General features: G+C 44.7%; 1 protein-coding gene and 2 long non-coding RNA genes across 3 annotated transcripts in view; 1 reads left to right on the top strand and 2 right to left on the bottom strand.

The window, feature by feature from the left end:
* The window catches only part of LOC137415204 (E3 ubiquitin/ISG15 ligase TRIM25-like), a 35,393-nt gene extending 20,471 nt beyond the window's left edge, over positions 1-14,922 (top strand). The window contains exons 2-3 of the mRNA XM_078768970.1: positions 8,007-8,678; positions 14,896-14,922. Of these exons, the coding sequence (XP_078625096.1) occupies positions 8,052-8,678; positions 14,896-14,922 (654 nt within the window). The 5' untranslated portion in view covers positions 8,007-8,051. The remainder of the gene's footprint in view (positions 1-8,006; positions 8,679-14,895) is intronic.
* Positions 14,923-16,599: 1,677 nt separating this feature from the next.
* LOC137417497 (uncharacterized) lies at positions 16,600-17,007 on the bottom strand. The gene is made up of 2 exons (XR_013621589.1): positions 16,867-17,007; positions 16,600-16,653 (listed from the first exon to the last, which is right to left on the bottom strand). It is a non-coding gene; the product is annotated as an uncharacterized LOC137417497 (long non-coding RNA).
* Positions 17,008-17,018: 11 nt separating this feature from the next.
* On the bottom strand, positions 17,019-17,873 carry LOC137437383 (uncharacterized). Its single transcript, XR_010986515.2, has 3 exons — positions 17,760-17,873; positions 17,231-17,328; positions 17,019-17,071 (listed from the first exon to the last, which is right to left on the bottom strand). It is a non-coding gene; the product is annotated as an uncharacterized LOC137437383 (long non-coding RNA).
* Between the last annotated feature and the right edge of the window lie 1,099 nt (positions 17,874-18,972).

Below are 18,972 nucleotides of genomic sequence, written 5' to 3'. Positions count from 1 at the left end.
AACTACACAACAACTTAATATACTACACACGGATAAGCAAAGACCTGAATGGTAATTCACATACATTCACATAAATATGTAACACTCCCCCCCTTCAAGAAAGAAAGTTTGAACCCAGCGAAAACTTTCTTTGCCGGCCAATTTGGAGAAACAAACCAGATAACTCAACCCCCCCCACATTATCCGTTCTCCCCGGGCACAGTTATCACTTAAAAATAAAGCAACCAAAATTTCACCACAACCCCTCCAGATTACTCCCTCTGGACTAAGTACCAACAACGACATTGTCCCTGCCAAATCAAACTCCATCTCATGACCCTCTGACTTTGACCGTCAGTTTCTTGGGAATGAAGGTTAAGGGGTTGATCAAAGATCCAAAGTTAAGCAACTCGATAACACTTTTTCCGGGAGGCCAAGCCGAGTATTCACTACATGGATGCCTTTAGGAACGCGGAGTTCACGGTTAGTCCGTGCAGGAAAGTTCTCTACATGGGCGCCTTGAGGAACGTGGAGTTCACGGTTAGTCCATGCATGAAAGTTCACTACATGGACGCCTTTAGGAACGGCGTTCACGGTTAATTCGTGTAGGAATCTTGGCTCGGCGGCTCCGCCGCCTTCAGTGCTTCAACTTCTCAGAACTTCCCTAATAATTAGGGTGGGACCACTGGTCCCTGTAGTCCCATGAATAGCGGTCTCCTTCTCGGCCACTACTTTGCCAATCCTTCCTTTTGGAGCGGCCGTAACTCAGGGAGCCTCCAAAATAATATTGATTGCGGCCACCACCAAAACTACCGCCCAGTTGTCCTCTCCTGTAGACCTCTCGACGCCTACGAAATGCCTTCCCTACTGTTATGGTCCGACCCTCCAAATCCTTGCCATTCCAATTCTTCTCTGCCTCTCTGGCGTCTTTTGTGCTGGCAAACGTGACAAAGCCGAACCCTCTTGACTGTTGCGTTTCCCAGTCTCTTACCAACCGCACTTCCACCAGCGGCCCATATCTGTTGAAGACAGAGGTCAGAACTTCTTCCTCTGTTTTGAAGTTCAGTCCCCCTACAAATAACTTGGCACTTTTGTCGCCTTCCCGAGCTGGTGTGGTGTTATTTTCCCTGCTGGGCTCTTTACCAACCCTCAGGTTACCATAAACTTGACCCCCGGCCAAATCATTCCCGATAACCACAGATACACCCTCTACAGGAAGCGTGGCTTGTAAACCGACGGTGACCGGTCCTGACACCAAATCGGACTCCAACTGGATGACATGAAGGGGAGCACTAACACCGCCCCCGATCCCCTGTAAACGAACACTATCCCCCGTTGCCGTCTCCTCGGACCATGGCAAAATGCCTTCAAGCATTAAAGATTGATGGGCCCCTGTGTCCCTCAATATCCTAACCGGTCTCCGGTTAGTCGAGGCTCCATCCAGTGACACAAACCCCTCTGAAATAAATGGTTGGTAACCCTTTTGATGGCGATTTCTTACGCTAGCCATCGCATTCGGAGTTGTAATAGTTGGACTCCGCTCTGGGTTGTCCCTTTTCATGAGGTAACAACTGGACATCACGTGTCCAGGTTTCTTGCAAAACGCGCAAGTAGGCCCGGAGGAAACTCTCGGGGTCTGCCTCGGGCCCCCCGAACTATAAGTTTGTCTTGGGCCCGCATCCCTCTGATTTCGAACCGGTGGGGTATCATAGTTGTCCCCATAATCATCTCGAGGCCGCCGCCATGTATGGTCGTTCTCCGCACTTGCTGTTCCCCACCTCCCCTGCGGAGATCTAGGCGAGGAGTTAGGTTCGTGGACCCCTATTCGGTGGGTTAAGGCATAATCATCTGCCATGGTGGCTGCGTCCCACAACTTTGGTACTTTCTTTTCCTGCAGGTACACTTTGATGTCCTCGTGGACACACTGCTGGAATTCCTCCACCAGGATCAAGTCCCGCAATGTTTCGAAGTCTTTCCCGACTCCTTTTGACTCACACCACCGATCAAACATGTTTTCTTTCACTCTGGCAAACTCCACATGGGTCTCACTCTCCCTCTTCCTGGCATTCCTGAATTTTTGCCTGTAAGCTTCCGGAACCAACTCATAGGCCTTGAGGATGTGCTTCTTCAGTACCTCATAATCTGCACATTGGTCCATTGGTAGCGCCGAATAAATTTCCTGAGCTTTCCCCACCAGCACACTTTGCACGAGTATGGTCCAGGCCTCCTCCGGCCAGTTTAATTGTCGAGCCACTTTCTCAAAGTGTGGGAAAAATTTCGCGACTTCCTTTTCACTGAACGGTGGAACCAGCCTCACATGTCTGCCCACATCCCAGGTTTTCTGGTTAGGTGTCGACCCCGTCAGCAAGGGTGGTGCCTCTCCCCGTTCTCTCATTAACTCCAGCTCCTTGAATTTGATTTCTTGCTGAAGCTCCATGTCACGTTCCTTTAATTCCCTTTCCGCTTTTCTCTCCTCTGCTTCGAGGTCCCTTGCAGCTCTCCTTTCCTCTGCTTGTTCCTTTTCTCTTCTTTCCTGGAGTTCTCTTTCCACTCTCCTTTCCTCGGTTCTTTCTTGTGCTGTTTTCTCTTCCAACCTTTCCTGGAGTTCTCGTTCCACTCTCCTTTCCTCTGCTTTTTTGTCTTCTAACCTTTCCTGGAGTTCTCGTTCCACTCTCCTTTCCTCTGCTTGTTTCTCTTCCCTCCTCTCTTCTGCTTTCCTTTCTTCTTCTGCTCTTTCCTTTTCTGCTTTCCTTTCTTCTTCTTTAATCCGTTCCTGGCTCCGTAATTGCAACTCCAGTTTCCGGAGCTCAACGTCTTCTGGTTCTTCGGGTAGCCACTCCCAGGCTAACTCGTCCCATGTTCCTAATCCCACCATAGATTCTATCACCGTGGCCTGCAACTCTGCCTTCCTCAAATTAGTTCGGACCTCCAAGTTAAAATGTTTGGCCAATTTCAAGAGGTCCGACTTTAGCAACGCTCGGAACTGTGCCTCACTCGGGGTTACCCCAAAGTTCTGTGCCACAAACGCCATGGTGCCTATCGTTAACACCTGTTAACCTTCACCCAAGACTTTACCCCAATTTCTCAAAAAAAAATTCCAATTAATAATTAATTAATAAATTTTAATTAATAAAAAAAATTATTATTTTATTATTTTATACAATTTTATATCCCGGACGTAGACCCAATTGCGAAACCGCAAATCGTAATTTGGACGAGCCCCCAATTCTGTTACGTGGTCCCCTCGGTGAATACCTGGTCTCGGTGACCCCCGGACAATGAGAGGAACTTCGCCAGAAAGCTGTATTATATATGCGCTTTCGCCGCGCACTCCATATGAATTTCACCCAAGAGACAACTGATGTTCAAGGATATATTTCAATGGTAATGATACCATACAATTTCAATGACACAACCACGGAGATTTTCCCCGAGCAATCAACAATACACAACCATCACCAATTCCCAATTCACAATCAATTCCCTATGATTAAGATGGCCATCTTATACATGTGTGTCCCGGTGAGTACTCACGACACCCTTTTGGTCTCGGTCCCGCACAATGTCTCTGGGCCCCTCCTGACCAAGATGATGGTCACCGTCGCCGCACTCGGGCGGTTGAACGAACCCCGGGTGGACGTGTTTCCACCGGGCAGGTATCGTACCAGGCACCGTGGCTGCAGCCCCTCGTGGCCACGCGAAGCGGATACGGTAGAGCAAGCCAAACCCCACGCCGCTTGCAAGGCGCGTTAGGCCCCAACGTGCGACCCGCACGCGTCTGTTTGGACGGTGCCGCGAACGATGCCAGACGCGGGGTCGATGCACGGCCCCACGTCAACTTGACGTCTCCACCGGGCAGGTACACGTCCCGGTAATTCCTCTCGCCAGACAGGCTTCGGAACGCCGCTGTTCCACGCAGCGCAAGGTCGATCCCACCTTTTTGTCGGAGCGGGGCGAGGAAGAAGAATACTCGTCCTTTTTTCCTCGTGTCTTTTCCTCTTCCGTTTCCGGTCACTTCCGTTTCCGGCCACTTGTTCAGAAGGGCTCCTGACCCTCCAACCACAACAACTACACAACAACTTAATATACTACACACGGATAAGCAAAGACCTGAATGGTAATTCACATACATTCACATAAATATGTAACAACACCCACCAGAATGTGCCTGGCAGAAAGTCCATTTCCTTACATGGACATGGACATGCACATGGACCATTGCTATATACATGAAAATTGGTTAACTTTCCAGCTAGGCTGACCCCACTGGGCTCTCGGTCTCCCGGTGCGGGCTCCCGGTCCTTCTGATGATCTTGTCCAGTTTGTCATTTCATTTAATACACTGAATGATTATTCTGAATGTTAATACTCAGGGATTGTTCTTTATGTGAATACTCAAGGAAAATCCCGTCTAATGATGGATTCACCAACTCAACACACGAGATTACAATAGATACAAAGTTATCGATATTACATCCAATGAATGATTTACAATAAATAATACAGTTCAATAAATGAGACTTTACCTGGGGAGGATTAGTGGTGAGAGGAGAAACTTGTCAAAACATTCCATATTGGAATGAGAGCATTGCAGCTTCAACATGCCTCCCCGAACAGAATGGTAAGGTGATCTTGGGCATACCAACCCCCTAACCCCGACCAACAGGAGGGTTATGTGATCTTGGGCATACCAACCCCCTAACCCCCACCAACAGGAGGGTAAGGTGATCTGGGCATAGCAACCCCCTAACCCCCACCAACAGGAGGGTAAGGTGAACCTGGGCAAACCAAGCCCCTAACCCCCACCAACAGGATGGTAAGGTGATCTTGGGCATACCAACCCCCTAACCCCGACCAACAGGAGGGTTATGTGATCTTGGGCATACCAACCCCCTAACCCCCACCAACAGGAGGGTAAGGTGATCTGGGCATACCAACCCCCTAACCCCCACCAACAGGAGGGTTATGTGATCTTGGGCATACCAACCCCCTAACCCCCACCAACAGGAGGGTAAGGTGATCTGGGCATACCAACCCCCTAACCCCGACCAACAGGAGGGTAAGGTGATCTGGGCATACCAACCCCCTAACCCCCACCAACAGGAGGGTAAGGTGATCTGGGCATACGAACCCCCTAACCCCGACCAACAGGAGGGTTATGTGAACTTGGGCATACCAACCCCCTAACCCCGACCAACAGGATGGTAAGGTGATCTTGGGCATACCAACCCCCTAACCCCGACCAACAGGAGGGTTATGTGTTCTTGGGCATACCAACCCCCTAACCCCGACCAACAGGATGGTAAGGTGATCTTGGGCATACCAACCCCCTAACCCTGACCAACAGGAGGGTTATGTGAACTTGGGCATACCAACCCCCTAACCCCCACCAACAGGATGGTAAAGCCATCTAACTCATCCAGACACACATACAAACTTGCACCTGCACACACGGAGGTGGACGCTTCAAGGTCTCCGTTGCACCTCTTGAAACCCAACCATGTTTAAACTGTGGAGGCAGCAGCCAAGCCCCCCCCGCCCCCCCCACACACAGTTATATTCCATAAGCGGCCAATGGCGGATGTTTGCATCATTGCTGGGAGTGTATGGTTGGTGTATGTTTAGATGTGCCCCTGATGTTAAGATGTGCCGGCTGTCCCGCTGATGCAGTGCCCCCTGTTTATACTAACCTGGTTCTTATTTTGCCGACATCAGAAGGATGACAGGCTGAATCAACCCACCTGATGTTATTTAACAGCACGACTCGGGTACAAACATATTGCAGCAACCATATTACAACATACAGGAACCATATTAGAACATGCAGCAACACGATTACTAAATACAGCAACCATATTACAATGTGCAGCAACCATATTGCAACATGTATCAACCATATACAACATACCACAACTATATTACAACATACAACAACCATAATACAACATACAACAACTAAATTACAGCATACAGCAACCATATTGCAACATGCAGCAACAATATTACAACATACAGCAACCATATTACAACATGCAACAACCATATTACAACATGCAACAACCATATTACAACATGCAACAACCATATTACAACATGCAGCAACCATATTACAACATGCAGCAACCATATTACAACATGCAGCAACCATATTACAACATGCAGCAGCCATATTACAACATGCAGAAACCATATTACAACAAGCAGCAACCATATTACAACATGCAGCAACCATATTACAACATGCAGCAACCATATTACAACATGCAGCAACCATATTACAACATGCAGCAACCCTATTACAACATCCAGCAACTATATTAGGCTCAATAATAAACCAATGAATGTACATGACGTCAGTGTGATGTCATAGTCGGTGTACTACTTTAGTTTAATTTAATATTCCTGGCTGAAAACTTCCTGACTGATACTGGGAAAGGCGGATCGGGGTTGTTGGAGCGGTGCGAGCGGGAGAGAGCTGCGGAATGGAGTTGGCAGGATGGAGCTCTGGGCAAGCGAGCAATCCAGACACCATACCGGGCCCATTCCAATATGGAAGGGCAGGTCGATTAATTATCACCTCATACACCAAATCTTTCTCTCTTCAAACATCCACTCTGTATGCACAATAAGCTCAACAAGGAAAAGCCCAAGACAAAGCTACCAACCGTTCTTTTTAGAGGGACCATCTTTGGGGTCAAGAGTTTGGGGTCAAGAGTTGAAAGGTCAAATGTCAGATGCCCGGTCACATAAGAATTATACTACCAGGCTAACTTGTCAACCACTCATGGGATTTTCAGCAAACTTCGTATAATTATAGTACGATGCAAAGATAAACTGATTTGAGTTTGTGGTCAAGAGGTCAAAGATCAGAGGTCATGTTAAGTTACAATTATTTAATTGCCGCGATAACTTAAGAACAGCTGAAGGGATCTATGTCAAACTTGGTGCAGGTATGTATAATGATGCAAACATGAAATGTTTGGAGTATGGCATCAAGAGGTCAAAGGTCAGAGGTCATGTCAGGTAAAAATGTGATAACGTGGGAATAGCTGAAGGAATTTAAATCAAATTTTGTACGAGTATGTATAATGATGTAGACATTAACTGATTAGATTTGGGGGGCCAATAGGTCAAAGGTCAGATGTCATGTCAAGTAAAAATTATGTTGCTGCACCAACTTGTGAGCCAGTGATGGGATTTTGAACAAACTTAGTATAAGACTATAAGTATATATGATGTCAAGATGAACTCATTGGATTATGTCATCAAGAGGTCAAAGGTCTGATGCCATGTCAGGTAAAAATGTGATACCTTGAGAATAGCTGAAGGGATTTAAATCAAACTTGGTACAAGTATGTATAATGATGTAATAATGTGAGTGGAGGCATATCGGTCGACTTCGTGATGTGGAAGAGTGTCTTTCTAGTTAATCCCTTGTGCATTATTGTTCCCTTGTCCATTTTGATTATGATTGCACCATTTAATTGCTTTTGTTGCTTATATCCTCCCCCGTGTCCCCTCATCCTTATAAATAAACCGCCTTGTTGTTGATTGTTCTCGCGATCTGTCTGTGCCTGTCCTTTGTTCTATTGGTCGAGCCCAGTCCACCTGTGGTGTTAGTCTGGGAGGTTTTCTACCATAACTAATTAATTGGCTCCAGTCCATGTCCGATGTGCACTGGAAGTTTTTGCAAATCTGCATCTCATGAAGATTTAAAAGATAAGAGCAGTGCATATCGAGGGTGCGAGACCCGGTTGGAAAATGGGTTGGAAAATGACGGGACCCAAATGTAAACAGTAATTTGACTGAGGACCCAAGGGAACCTGGTAGATTGATTGGCACTGCTCAGGTCATGGATTTATCCATGCCCGATTGACTCAGGCCCAGTAGTCTGGGGGAGGGGGGGGGGGGGAAACCGAGGCTTCCCCTTTTAGCAAGCCCCGGAATTTGTGGCTGCAACAATATATATGTATATACTTGCTCTTTAATTATCTTATGATTTTCTAATTATCAATCTCCATTTGCAGGTTTCAATTCAACCCTGTTTCACGCTCTTCTCTCACCCCAAGGAAATGGCCTCTTCTTCTTCTTCTTCCTCTGATGTGGGAGTTATTTTGAATGAACTCACATGCCCAGTGTGCTTTGAACTATACAAGGAGCCCATTTGTTTGCCATGCGGCCACTCATTTTGTCGTGTGTGTATAGAGAAATCCTGGGAGAACAGGGAAGAAGACACAGGTTATGTTTGTCCAAATTGCCGTGAGGTTTTTCCACAAAAACCAAAGCTCAAGAAGAATGTGATTGTTGCCAACTTAGTAGAAAATATGAAGTTGAAAGAGGGAAAGGTTGGATTGGAGGTTGAGGCTAAAGATGCAGAACATGGTGATCTGAATGTTAAGGAAGGAATGAAATCATGGGGCAGTGAGAGTTACTGTGAGGTTTGTAATGGAGAGGCAGCCAAGAGGTGTGTACCTTGTGAGATCCTCTGCTGTGAGAAACACCTGAAGCCTCATCAACAGAAAGGGCACAAACTGGTGGATCCGGGAGTGAAGATTGAGGAACTAAGATGCATTGAGCATGGAAAGCCAATCCAAGTCTACTGTAAGAACGATGGGAGCTTGATGTGCGTCACGTGCATGGGTGAAGAACATCAGGACCACAAAGTTGTTGGTGTGGAGATTGCTCATGCTGAACTAAAGGTGAGTAAATCAGTGAAAATGGTTATTGTATGTATTATATCCTTTTTTTTTTTTCTCTGAAATAAGTTCATAGAATGGGTCCCAACGTCCGGCCATCCGTCCATATATGCGTCCGTCCATCCATTAACGTTTGACGAAAACGTCCTCTTCTCACAAACTGCCTGACCAATTAATTATGGAATCAAATTTGGAATGATTCATCAGGCCAGTAATGTCTCATGTGGTTGTGTCTCTCATCCAAATCCACCCCCGACAAGAGGCTGAAAAGAGGGGTTTTTTTCTCTGTTGAGCACGAGGTCATGTCGCTGATCGGATTTCTCTCTTCTATATAATTACCATCGCCAGAGGAGAGGGTATTGCATTTGAGTCTGTTTGTCCGAACAGAATAAATATGTTTTGTTTTTTTCTGCAACCATTGCTCCGATTGAGAGGAAATTTTCACTGTGGGTGCGCATCCTTCTCTAAAATTTTTCAATGATAATTATGTCGTCTTCTCGGGGAGTGAAGATGGAGGAAATGTCTGGGTATGGGTGAAGGTCACGTGGTACGGGCACCAACTTGGAAAAATCGAAAACATTTGCACCTCTATATCTCCATTAGCGCTGTGTAGAAAAAATTGAGACATTGCTCATTGTAAAGAACTTTCCATGGGGAATAAAATATGTTAATGATGTCATACGTGCCTCCATTATGACGTCATAATTCGACAAGTACAAAACTTCATCCGATCAAGATGAAATTTCTTGAGCATCATCTCGGGATAAATTGGTGGAGAAAAAAAATTACTTTGTTGGTCACATGGTTCGGCCGCCATATTTATTTGAACACAAAGCCTTACAAACCACTACGATCCATTTTTCACCGAAACGGCGAAACAGATTGAGGCAAAACATTACATGCATGATGGCATACCCATGACAAACAAAAGGTCACATGGTTTGGTGGCTACGATTTTTTGAAGAATAAAACTGGAACAAGCCACTCCTCCAGAACGGCTGAACAGATCGAACGGAAACTTCAAACATATTGTTACGGTTTTGCGCGACCCTCCTTCCCTTACCAAGGGGAGATTTAAGCCCCTTGCTCTTTTTGGGTAGTCGCAACCGCGAGACTTGTCGCCACTCCCGGGCAGACGCAGGACACGGTTTTGGGACAATTCTCGCATGTACCTAAGTACCTATGCCGCCATGGAAGCGGGGATCAAGTCTCGCACGAACCACGTGTAATTTGTGTACGTCCGATCAGATGGCGTACCACGTGGTCCGTGCAGTTATCTTATTATTGGAACCCGATGAGAGCGATATAATTCGTACCACGCTTAGTCAATAGATGGAAATGACGGGAACAGTTGAATATAAGGAAGAACCCAGTTTATTTACAGCTGTACAAGGTGAAGAGACACAGATCAGGCAATTAAGCAGTCTTAGCTTATTCCCCAGACACGGGCCCGTTCACACTCACAGGGGGAATGAAAGAAGGATGGTTCATGCACTGAACGCGCAGGCTCCGTTGTTCATGAACAGCTTGCCCGGCGTGGCCCTCCGCGGTCACAGCACGTCCCTCGAAGAAGGCAGGCAGGCAGGCGGGAGGGATCATTGCGGCACGTATCTCAAGCAAAGGCAGGCAGGCGAATATGCGCATCTCTCGCCCGGCTCGGCGGTCCTTCACAGCGCGATTTATATAATGGCGCACTTTCACCCTCGTAACTCAATAGAGGATCTGCCTCAAGCTCAACCGCGCAGTTAACTTGTAGCTCAATTCAACACCGCACACTCTCAGAACTGTTCAACAGAGGACCCCGGCTCATAACTTGTTCAAGCGCCTCTCCCCTCAAAAACTGAGGTGGGGGCTTCGTGCAAAGGGTTATATTGCCATGCCCTTACCCCGCATCGAGTGTTCCAAGCCACGCCTTTTGACGCAGTGGTAAGCCACTCCCTTTGAGCCCTGATTGGCGGCTCGTGCTTACCATCACTCCCTCTCTCCCTGCTCCACCTTCCTTCGGCCTGGATCGACTTGTCAGGCCGGCCTCGTGGTATTTCGCGCCAAAACCACCGCAATCAAGGCATCATTGTATTGAAAGGAGACCTAACTCTCCTTATTCATTGGAAGGAGACCTAACTCTCATTATTCTACTCAACGCAAAACTAACACAGGAAAAGGACTACACTGACATTTACTAAGAAATAACTGAGCTTTAAATGAGGCTACATGTTGTAGTTTAACTAACTATGGGAGAGGGGGGGGGGGGGGGGGGAATTAACCTTTTATTGCACAACCACAAAACCGCAACAATATGTTCCCCATGCCTTGCATATGCCCTGCTGCCCTTGAATAATTCATACGTCACATGGTTTGGTGGCCATATTTGATTGAACAAAAATCATTTAAAAGTTCTACCTCTTGAACCATTTCATTGATCGATGTGAAACTTCAAAATAATGACGTAGTCACAAAGCAGAACACGTGTTTAAAATTTCAATATGATTGGTCTTACGGTCTGGCAGCCAGAAGTTATTGTTTGAAGAAGAAGAAGCACCACTTTATTATCTTCTCCAGCCATGTGAGCTTTCAATATATCTATTAATTACGTACTGTTTGAAGTCAGTGGCATCCTTTCTTAATTATGTAATATCGGAATGTACCTTTCGACACTTTGGACTGCTGAGACCCATTGGTCCTTTGAAGAACCTTTAAGACCCCATCAAGACCACCAAGGCCCCAACATACCCTGAAGATCCTCAAATACCATGAAGAACCAGAGGACCCCAAGGACCCAAAAGACCCCGAGGAACGAAAAAGACCCAAAATACCCTGAAGACTCCAAAGACCCCAATGACCCAAAATACCAAAAAGACCCCAAGGACCCAAAAGAGCCATAGGACCCGGATGACCCAAAAGACTCCGTGGATGCGAAAGACCCTGGGAACTCCAATGACCCCGAAGACAGGCTCATTAAAAAATATATTTTTAAATACAATACTGAATTCAGTTTTAAAAAGAGGATGTCATGTGTCACGCGTGTCTGATGAAAGTGTGTTTGTACAAAATAATGAAAGAATGTACGAAAACACCCCACAAAATAGACCTCACAAACACATCTTGGCGAGGGTCTGCGATCTCTGATTGCTCTTTCTTGTTTTAATGTCGCCTTTTTCAACTTCCATATGTAGAGTGGGGCATGGGGATATAGCCATCAGTCCCCACACGGGGCCAGTTTTATATGACGAAGGCTCGTGTGGAGGTCTGCATATTTTAACTTTCCGATTGACAATTATCCATTTCTGTGCAGCTTGTTACGTCAACGTAGCGGAATATTCTTCATAAACGTGAGATTTCTGGGAATGAGTTTATCATCAGAATTATTTATCATGTGCTGTTGTTGATCATTCACCTGTACAAGACGTGACGGGAAATGAATAAGTTTTTTCAGGTGACCATCTGATAAAAGGTGAAATTGTTGATTTGTTGATGTGACAAGGGTTCAGAGTTCACCAAAATGTTTGTTTTGTAATAAGGAAGAATGCTTACGGCCTGAGCTACTTACAATCCTCGGACTTAAAGACGAATGAAGGTTAAATAAAGATTCGTCATCACAGAATTTTCACGCAAAAAGGTGTGTTTAAATAAAGCAGAGAGATGTCGGTAAGTCGTTTCCTGCACCCCAACGACACAACTTACTGAACGAACTATCTTTGGAATATTTAAAATCAGTACAAATCAACTTTTCCTGATCGCCAGCATCCCTGAACGGATCACAAATTAACGCTCTGACTTAGAGGGCACTGAATCAGTGACACACATGCACCCCCAGCAAATGGTATAACCATAGATATATATATATATATATAGATTGGCAGTTGCCGGCCAATCGCAAGCGGCCGAGCGAGATTTGCGTCCGCCATCTTGCCACAGGATAACTGGGCGTTGTCATCAATCTGCGCTGCTGGTAGCCAGTGGTAGGTGCCACGTCTTAATGAAGTCTGACGTCGGCCAGGCTTCAAATATCACAATGTGCTTTAGGCCTTTGCTGTAATTATATTTTGAAAGGAGTGGGAAGTCAGAAGATGTTTGGAGACTCTTGTAACGGGCTCGAGAGAGGAAAAGGAAGACGTGACTGGCACTGACAGCTCTTGTTTCAGGATTCGCGATGGTACTCTATATCAGCCTGTGGGTATGGCCTTTTGTTTGTTCAGCGATTTGTTGTTACAGACGCAGTTTTAGATGTTAGTTTACCGAGCGGTTTGGTATTACCGCGTCCGAACAGTTACTCCCCGATTAGAACCCTATCCCGCCCGATTCCACTCGAACGTTGGCCAAATCGCGCTACGCTAAATCAATGAAGGAAAGGACACAACGGCTGGGATTAATGCAACAACACAAGGGGTACAGTTCTCAAGACCTCCGGAGGAGGATATAATTGGTGATGCAGAAACGGGTAGATTACACGGTAAGAGGTAAAGCACAGAAAAGATGGGCACTTAAACACAGTCTTATCTATCCCCGACAGACCACAGACAAACGGGACAAGACTGACTTACACGGGGATTGATGGCAAGGAAGAACAGGCAGTCGATAGCACAAGGTGCACCTTGGCTCAGGGGCAGAATCAACACGGTCCGGTCCAGAGATGCGGGGAGGTATTTCAGCGCTCGGAGGTGGCGTCTTCTCTCTCCAAGCTCGGGGCGCATCTGACGTCACCTCCCTCTTCCTGCGCATGCTCAGCAGGGAGTGACACGCCCTCGGCTCGTTGGCCCCGCCCCAGATGGGATCGGTCCGCCACCTCTATTGGGTGTGGGGGGTTACCGGGCTCCGCCCTTGACGAGGAGCTGACAGCGAGCTCCTGCATGGTAACCCCGTCGGAGCACATGTTCAATGGCGGCTAACCAAGCCGGAGTGAGGACGCACACTCCCCGCGCTGCCGCCGCGCCGCCGCCGCGCCGCCGCCGCTGTTGTTGTTGTTGGTGTTGTTGTTCCATGAGGAAGAGCTGCGGGGAGGTATTGGGAGGTCCTAAACTTACTAATGGTGCCATACAATCACATTCTGGTGCAACGAAGAGTCAGAATTAATGGAAACGAGTCCTTAACTGACATAGACTAAGAATAACTAGCAAGATGTCCTATAGTTGTCTACGTGAGATGCGGTGGACCTGGATGCGACATTTAATGGGGGAAATAGGGGAAGGTCGGGTCTACAGAGTGCTGTTTACAGAAAATGGGACTAGGGAATGGGGGATTGGGGATAGTTGGGAAGTATTGGGGAAATAGGGGAATATTTACAAGCGGATATGGATGGAGGCCAATCTCATATCCGCAACAATATATATATATATATAGATTGGCAGTTGCCGGCCAATCGCAAGCGGCCGAGCGAGATTTGCGTCCGCCATCTTGCCACAGGATAACTGGGCGTTGTCATCAATCTGCGCTGCTGGTAGCCAGTGGTAGGTGCCACGTCTTAATGAAGTCTGACGTCGGCCAGGCTTCAAATATCACAATGTGCTTTAGGCCTTTGCTGTAATTATATTTTGAAAGGAGTGGGAAGTCAGAAGATGTTTGGAGACTCTTGTAACGGGCTCGAGAAAGGAAAAGGAAGACGTGACTGGCACTGACAGCTCTTGTTTCAGGATTCGCGATGGTACTCTATATCAGCCTGTGGATATGGCCTGTTGTTTGTTCAGCGATTTGTTGACCATTCAACAAGGATAAATGCAAAGTCATGCATATTGGTCCTGGCAACAAACATATCGACAACATGGAAGATAAAGAATTGAGCGAAACATCACCAGAAAATGAATGTTGGTGTACGGATTAATATAATGATCTCAAACCCAGACTGCAATGCTCCAAAGCCGCAGCTGAAGCCATTTTGGGGCTAATAAACAGACCATTTAAATACATGGACAAGGATTAATTCATCCTATTGTACAATACAGTACCTTATACTGAGCGAGGGGTCTGGGACTATTTGCCCCAGTGTGAGAACAATATGTTCACATATTAATTATTGTAACAGTGTCAAGGCGTTCATTGTTTGACTTGCTATTTGCAGGAGTTGAAGGTTGTCACTCACAAGCACAATGTGGATCTGTCATCATTGAATTTAACTGCTTTCTTTAACATTTGTACTTGTCCATTTTTGCGTTGAAAATAGCAATAAATATATAGGCTTACATTATATGCACCACACTTTCCTTGCGGTTTGAACTCTGCCTCACAGCAACAGCAGACCAGCACATCACACTAGTTAACGACGGTGCAATGTTCGCAACACCAACGAAAACTGCTCTCCCAAGCAAAGTTGAAGGGATATGAACAGAAAACTTACGCAGACACCCACACAAAATACCAGCAGCTGTGGCCAAATCTCTGCCAAGCATTTGTTGGTTTCCTGTGCAAATATTAACGGAGAAATATTTGTTTGAATTAAAGATGCCACTATCATTGCGCAATTTTAATAAAAAGAATCAAAGATTGTTACATGTAATATATTCATGGATATACACAGAGCTAAGAAATAAAACCACATCACACGTTAACAACATTTTAATAAAACACAAATACACGGGTTAGTGATATCACACATGTACATATGTACACTGAGTGTGTGTACAGTAACTGTACACTGGGTATGCCTGTCAATCACTGGCCTTTGAACAGCACCAGCTTGGTTGACTCGTGTCTTATTGACATCCCCATTCGCCTAACATTGTAGGTCTTTGCAATGTGGTGCTGCCTCAGGTTATAATAAGCATTGGTGAGAATACCTATCAGGTCGTACAGGTGATTATCTATGCCATATTGTGTTTCAATGATATGATTGCCCATATCAAAGAGTTCTTCTGAAGCTGTCATTTCCTTCACACATAGTAGAACCTGCTGAAATGTACAGAGTTTGACTGTGTGCACATCCATAAGGCTCTGGATGGCCTTCTCAGCAGTGTGCAAGACCTTCACCACACCTGGTGATGGGATCATAAGACCACCATTGTTCTTCAGCCTGAGCAGGTGGTAGGACTGAGAATAATTCTGAGGCCTCGAATCGGAGAACAAAGCAAGTCTGCAAGTGTTGCACTGCACAGCTTTGCACACACGCCTGACTATCCATCCGGCAATGTATGTGATGCTGTTGTCCAGTAGACATTTGTTCTGTGGTGGTATCCAGTTTGCATAGTCATGCTCAGCCATCACACACACAACACTGTCAAAGTTGTCACAGTCATCCGACTGGCTTGTAGTAGCCATGCAGAGTGTGCCATCTTGAGCACGAACATTTCCAGTTTTGGTTGGCTCAATTCCGCAATGAACAGACAGCTTCCGGTATATAGACTTGAACTGCTGGACATTGGGATTGTTGTTCCAGCCCCCTGAAACAGAATGTTTGCCTTCATGAGAGAAACATGTCCTTTTAATTCAAAAGTACAGTACTTAAATAATTTCATACAACAACAGATATGATTAAGTAAAAAGCAATGAGTGTATCTATTGTTGGCGTGAAACTCTGGAACAAGCTCGATGTAAAATTACGACAACTCACCACTGACAAAATATTGTACAAGTTTGTGTTTACTGTCCCGAAATAAATTATATACATAGAGTACAGTACTTAAATTAAATCCCATATTAGGTCATATCATATATTAGGTCATTAAATCCTGCATAGCTATGGAACTACAACATCACAGCACAAATAATATGCATGAGCAGAATATCACCAGACAAATATGCCCCCAAAAAAAGATGATTTTTCACTAGGACTATGTAAATTACCTGTAGTACGTGACTAATTTTTATATAAAAATCAATCAATGCTAGCATTTTAAGCTACTAATTCCAATATACATACATCAGGTATACTTGAATGTACATGTCCACTGTCAAGGCTTTTTGTATTGGATTCATGCATGTGAGCCTGATGGTCGTCCTGGCGCTCCTCCAATGCCCTCTTTGAAGTTTGCGTTTGACGTTTCTTCTCATGCTGAAAAGCAAACATCAGCCACATATTGTCAATGTAAAGTATACCACAGAATAAAACATGCAGTTACTTTATCTGTCTTAAAGTTAGAGTCAAAAAAGAGTCCGCCGCCGCGTACTATTACATATAGTTCCCACACATTTTACACACTGTCCAAATATTAAAGTATGAAGGTTTTAGTTCGTTTGGAAAAGATCACAAACAACACAAACATACTTTTTGCAAGTGCTCTGGTAAGTCAAACTTTGATGGGACTGCATCATGACGTAGTCTTTTGGTTTGGCCTGTAAGATCGAAGTCCACAGGTAAAAAGTGTTGGCTGCACACGACATCCCAGGGCTTTGGCTTCCACCCCTCTACCCGTTTGATCTGAATACACCATTTCCTTCTTCTTTCTTCATGCCCTTCACTGGTGGGGAAGCTGAAAATAAGATAGCTAATTGTTTAAATTCAATCTGATTGAGCTGCATGGAAAGCAGACCTCAAACCTGCAGATTGTATTAGGTCTACTACCCTGTAAACACAAATAAGAGATATACATGTCATATATTTAGAAGAGATATTGTGGTATTCAACTTACAGATGAAATGTCAGACCATTCCCCTTCCTCTGTATATTTCGGCATCTTGCATGTGCACACTGCCTGGGCATCTTAACTGTAGCCTAGGCTACTCCCTCCTATATTTGAAGAAAGAACAAGCACAATGTAAAAGTTAATGCTTATATTTATAATGCTTATATAAATATAATAGGCCTACCTTTGACTGCCTGGCAATAATATTGAATACAGGATAAGTCAACCCCTTGGTGTTGAAGATTTCGGTCGAGAATTCTAACCCCATGAGAATTCCTGAACATGGCCAAGTTTCCTCATGAGTCATGGATAGTCCCAAATGTGCCCCAGAATCTCCTATCTTTATTCAATGATTTATGAGAGCTGCATTTTGGAGGTACATGTACCTCATGGACAGAACATTTAAGAGAATTAACATTCTACTATGAACCAGTGTTAGTGTAGACAGGCAGACGATGCGTTAAATATCACCAAAGTTACAACATTATCAGAGTCTAGCAACTGAATGTGTTTTAATCCAATGTACGACACTAACCTGATACTTTGTTCGCCAGTTGTAGTCAATTTAATCAACAATAACTTGCAAATGACGATGACGCGAGTGCATTCCACAGATGGCAACTTGAAAGCTTTCCTGTGGCAAGATGGCGGCCGGAAATTTCGCCCTGTGGTGACCCACTGCCAATCTATATATATATATATATCTATGGGTATAACCTGCAGGAATGTGCTTCATTTGAAAGAAGAAGAAGAAGAAGAATTCATTTTGAACAACCTTATACACTCTATACCTCTCTACCTTTCATGGTCTTTCTCCTATATTACAAGACCCTGTGTATCTCATCTTGGATAAACCACAAAGGTATTCAAACCCAGGTAACAGGTGATCCATCTATCATTTCAGACCTCAATTGAGGGGATCTTCATCTTCTTCCCAATCTGAAAAATCCCTTGGATTAAATTCGTATTTTTAAATCAAATCAGCGTACAATATAAAAATCCCATTAAAACCACATCCTGAAAACAGTTCACTTCCCGAGAAAACTTTCTATATGGTTCGATGTTTGTAGTTGGACATTTTAGGTTTTCAAACATTTTCCAGCAATTTAAATTACAAAATATATCGATCTTTACCTTCACACCAACATGTCACGATGACGTCATGTAATGTCAGTGCAGCTACCCCTGATATAATTATATAATTATTTAAATGTAGAGTGATGGAATCATGACTGCTTCCGTGCTTCAGGAAATAAAATAAATCTTTATTGTCCCATTTTCAGGGAAATTATTCTTTGGTGACACCGTAAGTTGACCATCATTAAAACATAAAACACAAAGGGAATAAGAAAACAATATAAAAAAAGATATAAAATATAAAATAAATATAAAATATGGAAGATTGACTAAACAGCAAAATGTCTAGGAATTTGAATTTAGCATTTGAATTGCACATGGTACAAATGACCTTTTGGAAATGTTCTTCTTCATCCTCCCTACACAAAAGCGTCTCCCTGATGGCAGTTTTTCCAAAAGTCCGTTCAAGAAATGACTCATCAGTGCACACCTGCACCGCCTTCCTTTTCAATGCTCACAAGTATAGAGAATCCAGACTAGTTGAAGGCCCACGTACAGCTTTAAATGCCAGTGTAATGACCTTTCTAAATCGTGACTTATTCCGCACATTAAGATAACTGTACCAGGAAATCAAATTAAATGATAAAACACTGATCAGTAAGGAAATTGTT

Source organism: Myxine glutinosa, unplaced genomic scaffold, assembly GCF_964187855.1.
Source record: "Myxine glutinosa unplaced genomic scaffold, kmMyxGlut1.1 SCAFFOLD_790, whole genome shotgun sequence".
Taxonomy (NCBI): domain Eukaryota; kingdom Metazoa; phylum Chordata; class Myxini; order Myxiniformes; family Myxinidae; genus Myxine; species Myxine glutinosa.
The sequence above is the reverse complement of the archived record's forward strand: the minus strand, read 5'-3'. Positions and strand labels throughout refer to the sequence as shown.